Below are 16,647 nucleotides of genomic sequence, written 5' to 3'. Positions count from 1 at the left end.
GTGCAGCCCTGGGAGCTGCCTTTTCCTTCTGCCCACCCCCTCCTCATCACCACCAGCAAGATCCACGACCACCCCCCTCCAAACCCCCACCCCAAGCAGATGTCCCTGCTCTGAACAGCACCCAGCCCAGTGGATGCAACCTGTGACCCCTCCAGCAGCACCCATCCTGACCCCACACTGCACCCCTTGGCACACAGCTGAGCAGTTCCGTAAGGAAAAAAGGTTTGGCATCCTTCTCACCCCTCTGTCATTTCCTATCCTCCTCCCCGAGCTGCTGACCCCGCTGACACGTCCGTGCTGACAGCAGTTTTGTTTTCTGGGATGATTCGGTGTCATCATGAGCTGAGTGTGCACGAGCTGCCTCTCACACCCTGCACATGACCAAGCTGGGAGATGCTGTGAGATTTGGGATTTTCTCATGCCTGTAATTGCTTTGGGACCAGCTTGCCATCACCCTCAGGCACCCGGGTTGGGCTCTGATGAATGCCAGTTGTTCAACACCGATGGGGAAAATGCCTAACAAGCAGCAAAGGTGGAGGAAACAGGGAAAAGAAAGAAAGATTCCTGGCTGCAAGAAGTTGAGAGCGATACCCAGGCACTGGGTTTTGGCTGCGGCCATGGGGCGTCCATTCGGGATGCTGGGATGGGCGATGGGTCCTTCAGCCCCACAGGAGGAAGAGGAGGAGATGTTGGGATGTGGAGCAGCCCCATGGAGGAGGTGGGAGCCCAGCACCTGCCCTCTTCTCTTGCACCCAGAGCTTCTCCCCATGGAGGGCAGCGACCTTGTGGGGCTTCTGCTCCCCATGGGAACAGCTAGTGGGGTGGGATCTAAAGGAGGAGGTGCTCCTCCTTTACCAGCGTGGTTTTAGCTTATGGAAAGTGTAGGGAACGGGGTGTGCTTGAACCAGGGGAAGCAGACAGGGCTCAGCTTTTCCAGTCAAGCAGAGATGCCTGCAGCCAAGCCTGATGTTGGGGCCAGCGTCGTGTCTGCAGGAGGAAGGGAGAAGCCCTGGGACACAACCAGGCAGCAGATCTGCAGGCTGAAGGTAATCCTCAGGCTGGGATCCAGCTGGAAAGCGCACAGCTTCCACTTAACCCTTCCTTCACCAAAATGAGCTCCTCCACATCAGGGCTCCTTGAGGGCAAGGAACCTGGAGAAGGTGATGGAAGGAGCTCCGTGCTGCCTGATTTGGGGCCACATGGCAGGGAATCACTGCTCTGCTTTGCCCCAGCTCATCTGGATGTGGTCAGGGGATGGTTCAGGTGGAGCCCAAAACCAGGGGGACACAGGGTGATAAGAGTTGGTCCCAGCTTTCCAAATGGGGATGTTTAGCAGAGCAGGACTTGCTCCAGCACTGACACCGTGCTGTGTTATCACACCTGTGTTATCAACCCAGGGCCAAACACCTCAGGAGTGTTTTTGGGGAGTGCAGAGGCCTGCTGAGCATTGGGGGCTCAGAGCTGGGCTGTGTGTGGCTGTAGGAGGATGGACCTATGGCAGAGCTGAGGTCAGTGCCCAGCACTGCCCAGATCTATGTGGGTCACACCTGGATCCCAAACGGTGAAATGCTTCACTCAGGAACCAAGGAAGATGGGAACCGGACCCCCTGCCCAACCCCACTGGTGGAACAACCCCAGAACCGAGGAGCAGAGGATCCCAAGGGCCATGGCATGAACACAGGGGGGTCCCAGGACCCCATGTCCCACCCTGGAGCTGGCTGCAACATTTGAATCTTCTCTTAGCTGTGATGGGGAATTTTATTGTAAGCAACCCAACCCCCTGAACTGTGAGGTGGAACTCAGCAGTGCTCCGGTCCCTTGTACCCCAGCCTTGCTTGGTACCCTGCAAACGTGGGAAGACTTTAGGGGCAGGGATCAGCCTTGAAGCCCACAGCCCCATTCCTCCTGCTTATAGCACTGGGACAATCATTGCTCCATGCACAGCCAGAGGTGCGGGGAGGGGTGAGTGGGGGTTTGGGAACAGCTCGATCTCATCCCCGTCTCCATCACTGCATCTTCCTCCCACCACAACAGAGGCTGTCGCATCTCTGCTGCTGTTCTTCCCCTGTCCATGTGGGGAAACCGAGGCACGCAAGTGGCTGAGCTTAGCCCAAGCTGTGCTCCTGGGTCCATGCAGCTCCAGGGAGCTGAGATGCAGGACACAGCACATCCCAGGGGGCAAACAGGACAGAGGGATGGAGCGCAGCACCCCCAGAGCAGGCAGCATTGGTGCTGGGGGCACCCAGGGCACCCCGACAGCGCAAGGAGCGAATGCAGGCTGCTGCATGGAGAAATAAGGTGAGCACAGCCTTGCATACAAAAATACCTCTATTGCTCACTGCGTGGGGGCTGCAGACCCTGCTGTCCGTGGCCTCACCTGCCCACAGCCCCCGTGAGCTCCCGACTGCACGGACAGGTCTGGCTCCCATAGCAGAGCCACGGGGCTGCTGTGCCATCAGCACACACAGTGCCACGTCCCTGCTGAGTCCTGGCTCCCTTCCCCTCCTGCCCATCAGGACTCCAGGTCTCTGGAGAGCCGCAGCAGCTCCTTCTGGCTGTCGATGGCTTTCAGGTGCTGCAGATACGCCCAGGTGGAGACGGGGCTCCGCACGCTCAGCGACTGCTCCGAGCCTGCAGGGTGAGGGATGGGCTCAGTGAGACCCCCCTCCTCATTGCTCACGTCCCCATCTCTGCCTGCAGCCTGACCCACGGCTCCTCCTCTATCCCCCCCAACTTGGCTTCTGGGTCCTCCTAAACTGCCCACCTCATTGCAATCCCCTTCATCACCCCAACTTGGTTCGTGGGTCCCCCCTCTCGCCCATCTTGAAGCCCCTCCATCATCTCCTGTTGGGTTCTTGGGTCGCCCCTCTTGCTCAGCTCACTGAAATCCCCTCCATCTTCTCAACTGCGGCTTTCTGATCCCCCTCCATCACCCTTAGCTCAACCCACTGAACCCTCTTCGTGTGGCTCACGGATCCCCTCTATTCCCCACTGCAAATCTCAACGAAATCCCCCCAACACCTCCAAGGTTTCAGTCCCAGGACCCTCCCACCTCCCCCTTGGCACTAAAGGAGCAGAAGAAAATGGGAACAGATGCGTTCCATGGGGCAAAGTGATGCCCAGCTGGAAATGCCGAGGCACCAACAACACCATCCCAGTGTTCACATCCCTCCACTTTTAAAGAACAACAGGCACACCAGTGGACCCTATTAATGCACTTAACGAGTAAACCTCATTAAGAGCCCAGCCCCACACCTACATGTGCTGATCCTGACGGCCCTGGCATCCTCTGGTCGGTGTGGGGAGCGATTCCGCAGTGGGGACAGCGGAGCTGGGTGCATACAGAAAGCAGGAGCTGAGCGACGGCCCCCCAGCCCCATGACACCCCAAACCCCACGACCCCCCAGCCCCACTCACCATGTGCCTGGCCCCGGCAGCGCTGCAGGACGCGCACCGTCTTCGCCATCATGTGCTGTGGGCAATGCACACAGAGGTTGACTTGTTGCCACCCAGCACCATTTTGCTCCCAGCTGGGAAAACACCCTGCAGCTTCAGCAGAAACTGCCCTCCTCACCCCCACCGTGGGGCACGGCTGATGCTGCTTGGACGCTCTGGGCCAAGCAGCACCATCACCATCACCATCACCATCACCATCATCATCAGACCATCACCAAAGGGTGGTCCAAGGGGAGCAGCCCCCCACCGCCACTCACCATCTTCTCAAAGTTGATGAGGTTCTCGGCCAGCGTGCGGTTGCCCTCGTGGATGAAGGTCAAGTCTGCAACAGGATGGGATGGGGGTGGAGGGCAGGGGGGGACGTCGGGGTGAGCCCTGGGTTTGGTTTCTCAGTCCCCTGCGTGCGCAAAGCTGTGGTACGTACCTTTAAGGAGGAGGGGGACGAAGGGGATGATGGGGGGGCTCAGCTTGGCGACGGCCAGACGATAGACCCGGTGGTTCCATGATGGGTCCTGGGGACAGGCAGAGGGATGGGGGCTGATGGGGCAGCAGAGATGTGGGGAGGGGGTGCCCTGGAACAGCGCATCCCAAACGTGGGAGCACACGTTGCACCACCTCCGTGCCATCCCTGTGTATTAGGGGAAGCAGGAGCAGCATGGAGTGGCAGTAAACCCAGAGATATGGGGCAGGCACAGAACCCCCCAGCTCTGCTTCCTGACCCCTAAACCCCATCCCATCACCGAGACCCTCCAGCTCCATGGGAAGCAGCTGCACTCACCAGCATCCGCTCCAGCGCCGCGTGCAGCTTACGGATCTTGTGGGGCAGCCTCTGCACAGAGAGGGGGTCAGGATGGCCCCACGAACCACCGTCCCCAACCCCCCTAAATCTCCATGCACCTCCAAGACCCCCATCCCAATTCCCCTCTTTGGGATCTGTGATGTTGCTTGGTCTGGGTGCTTGGCAGCAACGGTCCTTCCAACCCAACCATCCCATGGTTCCATGATCTTTAAAGACCCTTCCAACCCAACCATCCCATGGTTCTATGATCCCTAAGGACCCTTCCAACCCAACCATCCCATGGTTCTATGATCCCTAAGGACCCTTTCAACCCAACCATCCCATGGTTCTATGATCTTTAAGGACCCTTCCAACCCAACCATCCCATGGTTCCATGATCTTTAAGGACCCTTCCAACCCAACCATCCCATGGTTCCATGATCTATAAGGACCTTTCCAACCCAACCATCCCATGGTTCTATAATCCCTAAGGACCCTTTCAACCCAACCATCCCATGGTTCCATGATCTTTAAGGTCCCTTCCAACAGTTGCATCCTGATCTTCATGGCCTCCCCAGGCCTTGGGTTGCATCTCATGTGGGAACCCAGGAGCGTGGCCACCCCTGATCTTTGTCATGGAGACTTGGATCTGTCACTGCAGAGCCCAGGGGAGGTGCCAGGAGCCCATGGGCTGTTACCTCCCAGGTCTTGGCAAGGCGGCTCACGGCTGTGTTGCTCACACCAAACATCACCGCGAAGAAGGAATTCAGATTCTTCTGCTCCTTGAGGCTGCGGCCACGGGATGAGGTGAGCGGGGAAGACACCAACCTGTCCCAGTTGGTGGAGGGGACATTGGGGACACTCACTGTGCAGCCAGCTTGATGAACTTGCGCAGCAGTTGGGCTCTCCTGCCCAGCTCAGGGCAGAGGCACAGCTCGGTGGCCACCCAGTACTGCAGCTCGTTGAAACGCCGCATCATTCGCTCCAGGTTGGCTGTCGTCACCTCGTGGAACTTCTGTGGCCCCACGATGTAGTGGATCATCTCCACCTGGCGTGGCAGAGGATGGGCGGAGATGTGACAGGGGGACCCCCAGAATCACCCTGGAGGATTGAATCCCCCTGCCCCGGCATCCAGGTGCTGTCATTACCTGGTGGATGCTCTTGAATAGGTTCCAGTCATGGTCTGTGAGGTGGCTGGCCAGGTCTTTGGAGCTGATGAGATCCAACGTGTCCGAGGAGCCAACGTGGGGGCCCAACTGCTCAGGGTGGGGGGTCTGCACACAGAATGGCGGTGAGGGACACCCCAGTCCAGAGCCAGGATCAAAGCTGGGCTCACCAAGGCCCTCCATCACCTCCACTTGGTTCATGGGTCCCCCCTACCGCCCAGTATTGAAATCCCCTCCATCCTCTCCCTTGTGTTTCATGGCTCCCCCTATTGCTCAGCTCACTGAAATCACCTCCTCCAGCGGGATTCATGCCCCCCCTACCGCCCAGCTCACTGAAATCCCCTTCATCCTCTCCATCGTGGCTCCCTGATCCCCTTCTCTCACTCACCAAACCCTCTCCATTCTGGCTCACGGGTCTCCCTCTATTCCCTCCTGCTCAGCTCATTGAACTCCCACCCATCTCCTCTATCTCAGCTCAGATGCCCCCCCAAATCTCCTCACAGACCCCCCTGGAGCTGAAGGACCAGAAGCAATGCCAGCAGCTGTGCTCCACGGAGCAAAGCGACACCCAACCCAGCTCCAGAACCACAACACGAGGATTCCCTCCCAGCACCTCCCATCCCATGCCAACCCCCCCTCCAGCTCACCAAACTGCTCAGCTCCTCCACACTGACAGCAAAGAGCCTCTCGTTGAGCCCCAGCGAGGTGAACACCCCCACGGCGTCCAGCTGCAGCCCCACTTTCTCTGCAGGAGACGGGAGGATGGGTGCTGAGCTGCTGCAGAGCTCGGGGACCCTGGAGTGACCCGGGACCACCGCTCACCTCCGGATGAATTCACCTTCACCAGGAGGTGCTCTTCATCCCAGCCGAGCTGTGGAGCGAGGGAATGCAGCACATCCCGCACCGATGCGTTGACGGGCAGCACCGTCACCAGGCACGAATGGTCAGCTCTGTAGATCTCGTAGGGCACTGTCAGGGTGGAGGCGTCAGCACTGCGACCACATCCGGAGGGATCAGGCGCCACAGCTGTGCCCGCAGTCCCTGTACCTTTATCCTGGGCTCTTAAGGCACAGCTGCTGCTCAAAGCCGCCTCGTCTTGGCTGGAGAGCCAGCTCATGGAGCTCCGAGACTGCAGCGAGAGGGGGGAGAGTGGGAAGCATGGCACCCCCCTGATACCCCGCTTCTGGGGATCCCATCTCCCTGTTCCTGACACCCCCAGGGCTGTCCCTACCTTGGGCTGGGGAGAAATGCTGCTGTCCCCATTCTCCATCCTGCACCAAGAGGAGGAAAGGAGTCGTTAAGAGGGCAGCAGCGCTTAGGATGCCGCCCTCAGGGCCACAAGGGTGGAGGTGGCACCGGGTCATTATGGGATGGAGATGTATGAAGTCACCCCGAGGGCACAAGGACGCAACGGACGGAGGTGGCACCGGGTCATTATGGGATGGAGACACCCATGGCACTCACGCTCGGGGCCGCCGCCGCTCCTGCTCCTGCACCATGGCCCCCAGCCGAGGGTCCTGGCTCACCAGGTCAGCGAGGTTCTATGGGAGGACAGGGGGGGCACTCAGTGTGACCCAGCGGTGACGTGGGGACCCCAAGGGGCTGCCCTGTGCTCCCAGTACCTGCAGCAGAGCCGTGGTGCTGCGGTCGCCCTGCAGCAGCCGCCCGTAGAGCAGCACCCACTGGCTCACCAGGCGCAGGATCTTGCGGCGCTTGTGCAGGCAGTAGGTGGCTTTCTCCTGCTCTGAGCCATCCAGCGGCTCTGCGCGGAAACTGGGACCAGTTAAGGGCACCAGTATGGAGGATGTGGGCAAAGGCAGCGAGAGGACCCCTCGCCCCACGAGCACAGGGAATGGGGACGTGCCCTTCACTTGGAGATTTGGGGTCCCCACCGCCATCCCAATGTGCCATTAAGGGGACGGGGACCAAGGTGGTCCCTGCAGGAGGGGCTGCATGCCACGGGCCCCCCATCAGCAGCAGAAGGATATTGATGCAGCAGAGCCCTGCAGAGCTGTGAGGTCGGCATGAACACAGTGTAGGTCAGCAGGAAATCCCCCAGGAGTGTGTCTGGAAGAGAGCAGACAGCCCCGCTGTGCTGCGCCCGCACCGGGCTGGGGACAACCCTGTGGGGTTGCCATGGGCTTTTCCACCTCACAGCTCCCACTGGGTCACGTTTAGCTTCTAAAGGCCGAGGAAAGGGCTGAGAAGAATGCGGCTGTATTATTTTTTGGAATGAAGGGAAAGGCTTTTTGGAATGGAAATCATAAAAAGTTGGGCGCGGGGAGGAGGTTGGATGCCGGTTCTGCAGTTGGGATTTTTTACCCGCTGGGGACACCTCCTGGCTCCCTGCTCTCCCTGTTCTACAGCTCTGCGTGGGGGGTGTGGGGACGTGGGAGAGGAGGGAGGAGACGCTCTGCATTTCTCCCAGCCCAAAGGAGGGATTTGATGGAGAGAAAAGGGCAGCCCCCACCTACCCACAGGGTCGTAAAGCGTGGCGTCGAGCCTCATGAACTCCAGCAGGTGCTCCAGGATCTTCTCTGGTGTCCCAGCCATCACCAGGTACCTGAAGCGCATCAAGGACCCGGCGCTCAGAACGGCTTTGGCATCCCCATTGCCACGATTCTCCCCAAATTCCCCCAAGAGAAGGCTCAGGGAAAGGCCAGCAGTGTGCCTGCAGCAGGAGGGATGGGGACGGGCAGCTGTTGCTGTCACCTGCTGCTCCGCGTCGCGGCCGGCTGGCTGCTGCCTCCCTGCAGGTTCTTTTGCAGCACCAGCACCACCTTCCCGTGCTCCTTCAGGCGCATGGTGTTGGCTTCCACATCCTAAATGGGGAAAGCAGCCTTCAGCCTGGCTTGGTGACCACAGCCTGTCCTCCCCAGGCTGATCCCTGGGCAAAGCCAGCTGCCAGCAAGCAGCACGGGCTGCAGAGTGCATTGCTCACACAGCTTCTTCCACCCCAGCACTCCGCTGGCACTGCACGGTGGTTCACTGCACCCCATCCCCCTGCAACCACCACACTTTGCACATCCCAGAGCAAACCCCACATCCCCCAGCCACAGGAAGGTCCTGGGATGGTGCCCAGCACAGGAGATCCCAGCTGCCCACCTTGAGGATGCGGTTGAAATCCTGTTTGTCCACCCTCAGGAAGTGGCAGTTGTCCTCCCTCAGGATGATGCTGGCCGCTCGGGGAGCATCGTTCACAAGTGCCAGCTGCCCAAAATCGTCCCCTTCATGCAATGTGGCCACCAAACCCTGCAAAGGGACAGGGCTAACCCAAACCCGAACCTGACCCAGGCCAGGTTGGAGAAACGGGGTGCACCTTGGCACCAAGGTGACAGCAGGGATGGGGTGGAGGCGTGGGGACGCACCTACCTTGCCATGGGTGACCACGTTCACCGAACCCTTCCAGACGATGTACCACGAGGTGCCTTTATCCCCTTGGCTGAACACTGCGGGGGAAACGGTGGCATGAGTGAGAGCCAGAGCATCCCTCGTCAGCCTCCATCCCAACAACAACCCGCAGCCAGATGGGTGAGACCCCAAAGTGCCTTCATCCGCCCCATCCCACCCATCCACCCCTGCTCCACAGAGCCAGCAGGAGCATCCACACGGACAGCAATGCCCACCCAACCTGGGGATGCTGTCCTAGGGGTCATCCCATCCCCCAGCACACGGAATTCAGTGGGGACACTCACACACGGTGCCGGCTCGCTGGTGTGATTCAAACATCAGCACAGACGCCAGCTCTCGCTTCACCTGCAGCAAGGAGCAGCCACCCTCAGCATGGAGGGGACACGCAGGGTGACAACCCAGGGGTGGCTGCGAAGGGCCAGGAGAGCAGGAGGATGCGTGGAGGGGAGGCAGTGGGATGCAGGCGGGTTTGGAGGGGATGGATGCAGGCATGGAGGCAGCAGGGTGCAGCCCGCACTCACCGAGTTGGAGAGGTGAGCCACGGCTTTAATGTGGAGCAGCTCCTCAAAAATGAGTTCCAGCTCATCCTCTGTGCGCTGGGCAGGCCTGGGAGGGGGACAGGGGTGGTAAGTGGCCACTGAGAGCATCTCAAAATCCTGCATTCCCTCCTGCATCCTCTCCAGTTCCAGAGGGGGAAAGGATGCTCGGGATTCCCTATCTGCAGCATCTCCAGCTGTGATTGGAGCAGGACGGAATCGAGCCACCAGGACCCCCGGGAGTAACCAGGAGCCCCCAGGAGCACCTAGAAGCCCCCCAGGAGCCCCCCAGCACTCACGGTTTGCGCAGGGCCATGGTGAGCAGTGCATCAGGCCCCAGCTGTGCCAGGAAGGTCACCGCCTCCAGCAGCTCCTCCGCATCCCGCAGCCCCATGCGGGGTTCGGGGCTCAGCTCCAACTCAGCAAAGCGATAGAACTGGGTGTCCTTGTCCTGGAAATGCCACTCCTGTTTCACTGCGGGGAGGGAAGAGCACATGAGCTGGGGGTGTGGATCCATGGGTGACCCGGGATGCCCTCGGGGATCCCCTCACCGTGCGTCAGGACCCCGCCGTCCACCAGCACCTGCCCCACGCCGATGGCTTGGCTCCTTGTCTGGATGCCCAGCTCTGCATTCAGCATCCAGTCCACCAGCTCCTTTCCAGAGCAGCACCTCCTGCAAAGAGAGGAAAACACCCACAATGAGGCTGCAGTATCCGGGAGCCCTCTGAGGCTCTCCAAGGGGTGCTGGAGGTCCCACCTGTGGTGCCGCAGGTGATGCTTATGGTCCCGGATGAGGCTGGGGCTGGTGCTGGTGAGGTAGGTGAAGAGGAGCTTTCCAGCTCTCCAGATCTTCTCCGAGGATGCCTGGAGGGGAAATGAGGTTCTGTGGTGCCTGGAGGGTGTTGGGCAGTGAGAGCTCCTCACACCTCTTCGTGCTGAACCTGCTCAGTGCCCAGCTGTAGCCCATCCCAGCACCTCAGGATCTCCATCCCCAGCCCCAGGAATGGCTGATCCCAAAGGATCCACTGTGCCATCATGCCCTCCCACCCCTCCACCTCAACCTTCCTTTTGTTTCTCCCCCCATCAGCCCTTCTCTGAATGCCACACTCGTGTCTCTGCAGCATCCTCACCTGGGTAAGGCTGTGTCCATAATCCAGGGAGGATTCAGCATCCAAAAGCGGGGTCTGGAAAAGCAAACAGAACATGTTGGTGGCCCTAAAAAGAAGGGCAAACGCAATGAAATACAATGAAATCCACAGTGCAAAGCAATGGAATGCAATGTAATCCTAACCCTGACCTTAGCCCTAACCCTAGCTGCTAACCCTAACCACCAACCCTAACCCAATGCAAAGCAATGCAGTGCAACCCTAGTCCTAAATTTCACCCTAACCCAAAGGCAATGCTGTGGAATGCAATGAAAGCAGTGCAGTGCAGTGGAACCCTAACCATAACTCCCTTCCTGCGCACACCATGCACCACTCAGCCCCATCTGCTCTGCACCAGGAGGGGATGCACACACATCCCTGAGCCCCCACCAGCACCGTCCTCCTGAACGGACCCCCCTGCAACACCTGCACCCACCAACCACCCACTTCCAGCTTTATTTTGGCCCATTTCAGCCACACCAACACAGGGAGAACAATTCAGGCACTGCTGGAAACCAGCAAGGAGGAGCTGGGATGCCTGAATGGGGCCACGAACGGACGTGGCTCAACGCACCCCACATCTCTGCACTGCAGCAACCCCCCCATGTGCACAGCAAGGACCCAAACCCTGCAAGCTGCCCTGCAGCCACGTTTCACTCCGGGATGGGGAACGCACCGAAGGGAAAGAGCTGGGAGATGAAAGGATGAAAGGAGGAAGTTAAAAGCAAAGCCTTTGCGCGAAGGGATCAAAGGCACCGATGTGAGACACAGAGCGAGCGCTCGCTGCTGGCGGAGGACATCAGAGCGACCTGCAGGAAGGGAAGGGTGAGGGAAAGCCCCAAGCTTCTCCTCCAGCTTTGAAGCCTCATCCAGGAGAGGAGGATGGAAAAGACGTCGGATTCCAGCAGAAGGGCCCAGGGATGCAGCTCTGCACACTGCAAACTGGAGCAGCTCGCGTTCAACCACAAGGGATATTCCACCCAAATGGTTGTGATGCTCAGCCCTCTCCACCTGCATCCTCCACCACTGCCCTTCCTTTTGGCCACTGCCATCAGCAATGCTTTTTTTTCCTCCTAATTCTGCTTTTTTTCTGCTGTTTTCCCCCCTTTTTGACTGTGCCACCAGCTCCCAACAGCCTTTCATCGTGCTCTGAAGGCAGCTGGAGCTTGAGCCCTATGGCACGGCATGGAGCATCCTTCTGGGAGCATCTCCAGAGCAAGGCTTTGTGCCCTCAGGCTGTTTGTGGAGGATTTGAAAACCTCCCTGGGAAGATCCTGCAGCACTCAGGGCTGGTGGAGGTGCTCAAAAGGCCATTTTGGGCAGCGCTCATAATGCGATTTTGGGAATTCAGAGTCTTCTGGGTCAGATCTTCCGTGTAATTGAAAGGGTAAGGAAGCTTTGAGCAACTCCATTGAGAGGCACAGAGCAGCTGAAAGCCTCAATGCTGGAATCCAAGGCGGAGGAGCTGCAGAATCCTCCTCTACAAATGAATTGAATGCAAAATAAAACTGCTTTGCAGGGAGCTGAAGGGACCCCGAACCGCCCAGCACCGCCGGGTGCAGGCAGGTGCTGGAGGTGGGCACCCACCTCCGGCTGCTCTGCATCTCTCAGGCTGCTCCATCGCCTCCAGCCCTTTCTGCACCCCACAGCCTTCCTCTTTCTCCTCCTCCTCCTCCTCTTCCTCCTCCCCGGGCTCACAGCAGCCGTTTGCAAGAGGCTCAGGAAGAGGCAGAAGCAAAGGAGCTCAGGAGCGCAGCGCTCTCCAGCCACATCCGCAGCCTCCCGCTGTCACCAATGCGGGGACGCCTCCTCTTACTCACTCAGCAAACTTTCCCCGTGCCTCGTGACGCCCCGCCGAGCAGGAAACGCACCGACGGTTGTCGAGCAAATGTTTGCAAACCCGGAGCCGGGCTGCAGCCGGAGCTGCGGGACCCGCAGGGCGATGCCACCCACTGCGCCCGTCCCCAAGCAGAGCCGCCTCCGCCGTCACCCCTGCAACCCTGCTCCGTCCTTGGGGCAGAGAGCCAAGACGTGCCACGGTGCTGCTCCAAGCAAGGACGGCCAAGGAGACTGAGAAACTCTTCCCTGCCCAAGGACAGCTGCTCACTGAGGTTTCTCCCCACCAGCTCCCCTTCCTGCACCATGGCACCCCATGGTTCCCAAGTCCGGCCCTTCAGGATGTCCCCCCCCCCCCCTCCCTCCTTCCCAGCCCCATGATGGCTGCAGCCCTGCAGCCGCCGTCTCCAAAGAGCTTCCGAAGGAGTTGCCTGTTTCCATCTTCCTGCTTACGGGACAGGAGGGATCCTGGTGGGCTCCAGAAATCCGGCAGCCGTGGGCGAGCGGCCAAGGCCGGCAGTGAGCGTTCTGCTTTGTTTGGGATCCCGGGGAAAAACAACAAGGAGCTATTTTGGGTTTTACGGCTCCAGAGAAAGTCCTCGCCCATCCGCAGGCTCTGAAGGAGAGGCGCCACGCCAGGGGCTCAGTTATCCCCCACGACCCCCGCTGGGAGGGGTCCATCCCCTCAATGCAATGATGGCACACATGGGGTGACCATGGCGCACATGTGGTGGCAATAAGCATGACACTTATGGGGTGACAGTGGCAAACGTGGGGTGACAATGACCGTGGCTCTCATGGGATGATGGTGGCACACATGGGGTGACAATGACCACCGCACACATGGGGTGACCGTGGCACACATGGGGTGACACTGACCATGGCACAAGTGGGGTGACAATGACCATGGCACATATGGGGTGACCATGGCACATATGGGGTGACAATGACCATGGCACATATGGGGTGACCATGGCACACATGGGGTGACAATGACCGTGGCACAAGTGGGGTGACAATGACCATGGCAGTCATGAGATGATGATGGCACACGTGGGGTGACGATGACCATGGCACACAAGGGGTGACAGTGGCACACATGGGGTGACAATGACCATGGCACATATGGGGTGACAATGACTGTGGCACAAGTGGGGTGACAATGACCATGGCAGTCATGGGATGATGATGGCACACATGGGGTGACAGTGGCACACATGGGGTGACAATGGCCATGGCACATATGGGGTGTCAATGACCATGGCACATATGGGGTGACCGTGGCACATATGGGGTGACAATGACCATGGCACACAGGGGGTGACACTGGCATACATGGGGTGACAATGACCGTGGCACACGTGGCATGACCATGGCACATATGGGGTGATAATGACTGTGGCACATGTGGGGTGACAATGACCATGGCACAAGTGGGATGATCATGGCACACATGGGGTGACCGTGGCACACGTGGGGTGAGTGCAGCCATTGGGGACGGTGGTTGGTGTCACCCCACTGAGCTGGGAGACATTCAGTGCCAGGAAGACTCCTGGAGAGGTGGGGGGGAGTGACACAGAGCCAGGAGCTGCAGCAATGGAGAGGAGGGATGTGGCATCCCCAAGGCGCAGCCAACCCAGCCCTCATTCCTCCTCCCTGCCCCAGCACCCTCCTACCTGCAGGAGAAAACGTCCCTTCTGTCCCCTTCCCCACAAATGGCCAGGGGGTGTCCCTGAGCACCGGGAGGCCACACAGAGGGGGTAGGGGGGGCACAATTCTGCCATGCTGTGCGTGCCACCACGCTTCACATTTTGCCCTATTTTGCCCAATTTCTGCCAGCCCAGCGCTTTAAAGCAGAAGTGCTGCAATGCGCTGCTGCCCCGTGCTTCTCAGAGAGCAAACACCCAACATGGAGCCCCCAAACCCTTAAAGTTCTGGGGAGAAAAGCATCCAGAAGGATAGGGAAGAAAAGAAAAAGTGGGGGGGACGACGACAGAAAGTTCCATTGCAGCATGGGGAGCTTTTTGCTTCGGGAAGGAGGTTGTACAGGAATGCAAACAGACGGAATAAAGCGATTTCCTTTTGTTCCCTAAGGTTTGTCCTCAGCCAGGCTGTGTGAAGGTGAATGGCTGCAGCCCCTCCACCCCTCCAGCACTGAGGGGGCCTGCAAAGGGACGTTTTGCCCCATAGGGAAACAGCAGAAGGTTGGGGTTGTGGCGGTGTGCACCGAACCGCTGCCAAGCGACCGGTTTCTCTTGTAAGCAACGGCCTGAGCTGCTGGGGAGAGAATGTATGGAAGCCAGGGTTGGGTGTGGGGAAGGTGTTTCCTGCTGGCAGTGGGTTGGGGTGCTCTGCCCGGGCGCTGCGCGCTGGAGCACGGTGGCACCTGGTTCGTTCTGTGCTTTGCTGCCAAATCTGCCCCTGGGTTGGGGCTGAAGGCTGCACAGCTGAGCTCACGGCCAAGGAATGGGAACAGGGAAGCACAGCACGGACCTCAGGGCACCTGGAAGGCGGGGAAGGGCGGAGGGTTGAGCTCAGCATGGGGGTCCTGCTCGGCTCCGACTCCCCCAGCCCCTGGGTGCGGGGTGGGATGCTCCTGTAAAGTGCTTTCCCTCTTTTTCCTTCAGGTTTGTCCCACTGTGAGAAAGGGCCACCCCCAGCAAGAGGGGACAGTGTGGGGCTGGCACTGGGGACATTTGTCCAGCAGGTGCCAACAGCTCTTGGCAAAGGGACATGGAATGGGACAGGGGCAGAGGGCTGGAGGGGGTTGGGGATGTTCGTTCTGGTGAAGGGCGCAGAGGTGGGGGCAAGCAGCATGCAAGATCCTGCATGTGGGGTCAGTACCCGCGGTCCCTGCTCTCCCCATGTCCCCACACCCACTGTCCCCACTGCCCCACATCCCCGTATCCCACCTCCCTCGTGTCCCCGTAACCCACAGCCCCCGCTGTCCCCGCACTCACCCATCGGATGCCTTGGATACGGGGCAGGCTCCCCCCCTCTCCCTCCAGCCTGATCTCGTAGCTGGAGCTCCGGAACAAGTGCATCTTCTTCAGCAGCACCGACAGTCGCTTATTGTCCCCACCGGAACCACCGGGTGACACCGGCGGCGGCGTGGGGGGGGAGACAGCCCCGAGACAACGCTCCAGCCCGGTCCGTCGGCAACGGGTCCCCACCGGAGCCGCTCCCCGCCGCTCCGCCTCCCCCCCGCTGCCGATCCCGGTCCCGGTTCCGGTGGCGATGGCGGTCCCGGCCCCGCGCACCTTCATGCGGCGGCTCCGCGGGGCCGGGCCGGGCCGGGCTCGGGGTCGGTGCCGGTACCACCGCCGCCACCGCCGCCGCGCTCCGCCCCGGAGAGAGAACGGATGGGAGGAGGGAACGGGGCCGTCCTCGCACCCCGCCCCGCCCCGAATGCCTCGATCCCCTGTTCCCAACCGGACCCCGAGCGCTGCGCACCCCAGGGACCTTTTTACGGACAGCCCGTCCCCAAAGCTCCCATCTCCGTGGGCCCCCCCGGCCCCGAGCTCAGCGCCATCCCTCAGCACCGCGGTGTCCCCACGCGTCCCCGTCCTTCCTGGGACGTTCTGTCCCTTTTCCCACTGTGACACACCCGAAGCCCCCCGGTATCCAAAGGTTTAGGGCAGAGGAGGGGACCTGGAACACGGCCCAGGGGTCCTGGGAGTGCAGACACTGGGGCTTTGGGCCAGAAAGCAAAGGTTTGCTGCCAAAGTGAGCTGTCACTTTTGAAATTAACCTTTTATTTGTCTCTATTAAAATCTATATTTAAACGGCCCCGCAGCCCAACCAGCAGGGAGGAACGTCAGCTAAAGGCGAGCAGTCTGCAGGCTGCAATATTGACTTTGGGGTCAATATTGGGCTCCTCACCACTGTCACCACCCTGGAGCTGTTGTGCAGGATGGGGAACTGCAATCCTTCCTCCCACCATCCTCTTCATCCGAGTGCTGGATCGTCTGCAGCTCTGCCTTCATGCCCCACATGTTGGCCTGAACTCGGGCTGTGGGTGCAGCTCCTCCTGACCCCCAAAGAGGCCTCCCAACCCCAAGTGCTTCCTTCCTCTGCAGCAGGAACCATGCCTTTTCCTAAGCAAACACCAGTGCCACGTTTCCTGCCCCACACCGTGGGCACAGCCTGCAGCAGCCCTGGTGCTTTGTGGGCATCTCCTCATCCACATCTATGCATCTCCCCATCCATGTGGGCACCTCTGCCTCCAGGTGTGCATTTCCCCATCCATATGTGCATCTCCTTGTGTGCATCCCTGCCTCCACGTATGCATCTCCCCATCCACGTGTGCATCTTCCCAT

At 59.8% G+C, this 16,647-nt stretch overlaps 1 protein-coding gene across 2 annotated transcripts; it reads right to left on the bottom strand.

Moving 5' to 3' along the window:
• Positions 1–2,310: 2,310 nt before the first annotated feature.
• On the bottom strand, positions 2,311–15,692 carry RAPGEF3 (Rap guanine nucleotide exchange factor 3). Of its 2 annotated transcripts, XM_048928652.1 has the most exons (28): positions 15,289–15,396; positions 11,169–11,301; positions 10,478–10,531; positions 10,105–10,211; positions 9,899–10,020; positions 9,647–9,821; positions 9,333–9,417; positions 9,096–9,156; positions 8,773–8,849; positions 8,506–8,652; positions 8,113–8,222; positions 7,875–7,963; positions 7,389–7,467; positions 7,023–7,173; positions 6,865–6,941; positions 6,632–6,671; positions 6,448–6,529; positions 6,223–6,369; positions 6,048–6,145; positions 5,383–5,508; positions 5,101–5,282; positions 4,933–5,023; positions 4,235–4,285; positions 3,881–3,968; positions 3,714–3,778; positions 3,418–3,472; positions 3,260–3,331; positions 2,311–2,631 (listed from the first exon to the last, which is right to left on the bottom strand). In XM_048928652.1, exons 5-28 carry the CDS (start codon positions 9,984–9,986, stop codon positions 2,513–2,515), a joined length of 2,355 nt encoding a protein of 784 aa, XP_048784609.1. In that variant the 5' UTR covers positions 9,987–10,020; positions 10,105–10,211; positions 10,478–10,531; positions 11,169–11,301; positions 15,289–15,396; the 3' UTR covers positions 2,311–2,512. The 2 variants fall into 2 exon arrangements, with proteins under 2 accessions (XP_048784609.1, XP_048784608.1); XM_048928651.1 differs by lacking the exon at positions 11,169–11,301 and having other exon boundaries at positions 15,289–15,692.
• Positions 15,693–16,647: the final 955 nt, after the last annotated feature.

The sequence above is a fragment of the Lagopus muta genome, chromosome 28 (assembly GCF_023343835.1).
Source record: "Lagopus muta isolate bLagMut1 chromosome 28, bLagMut1 primary, whole genome shotgun sequence".
In the NCBI taxonomy this organism is placed as follows: Eukaryota; Metazoa; Chordata; class Aves; order Galliformes; family Phasianidae; genus Lagopus; species Lagopus muta.
The sequence above is the reverse complement of the archived record's forward strand: the minus strand, read 5'-3'. Positions and strand labels throughout refer to the sequence as shown.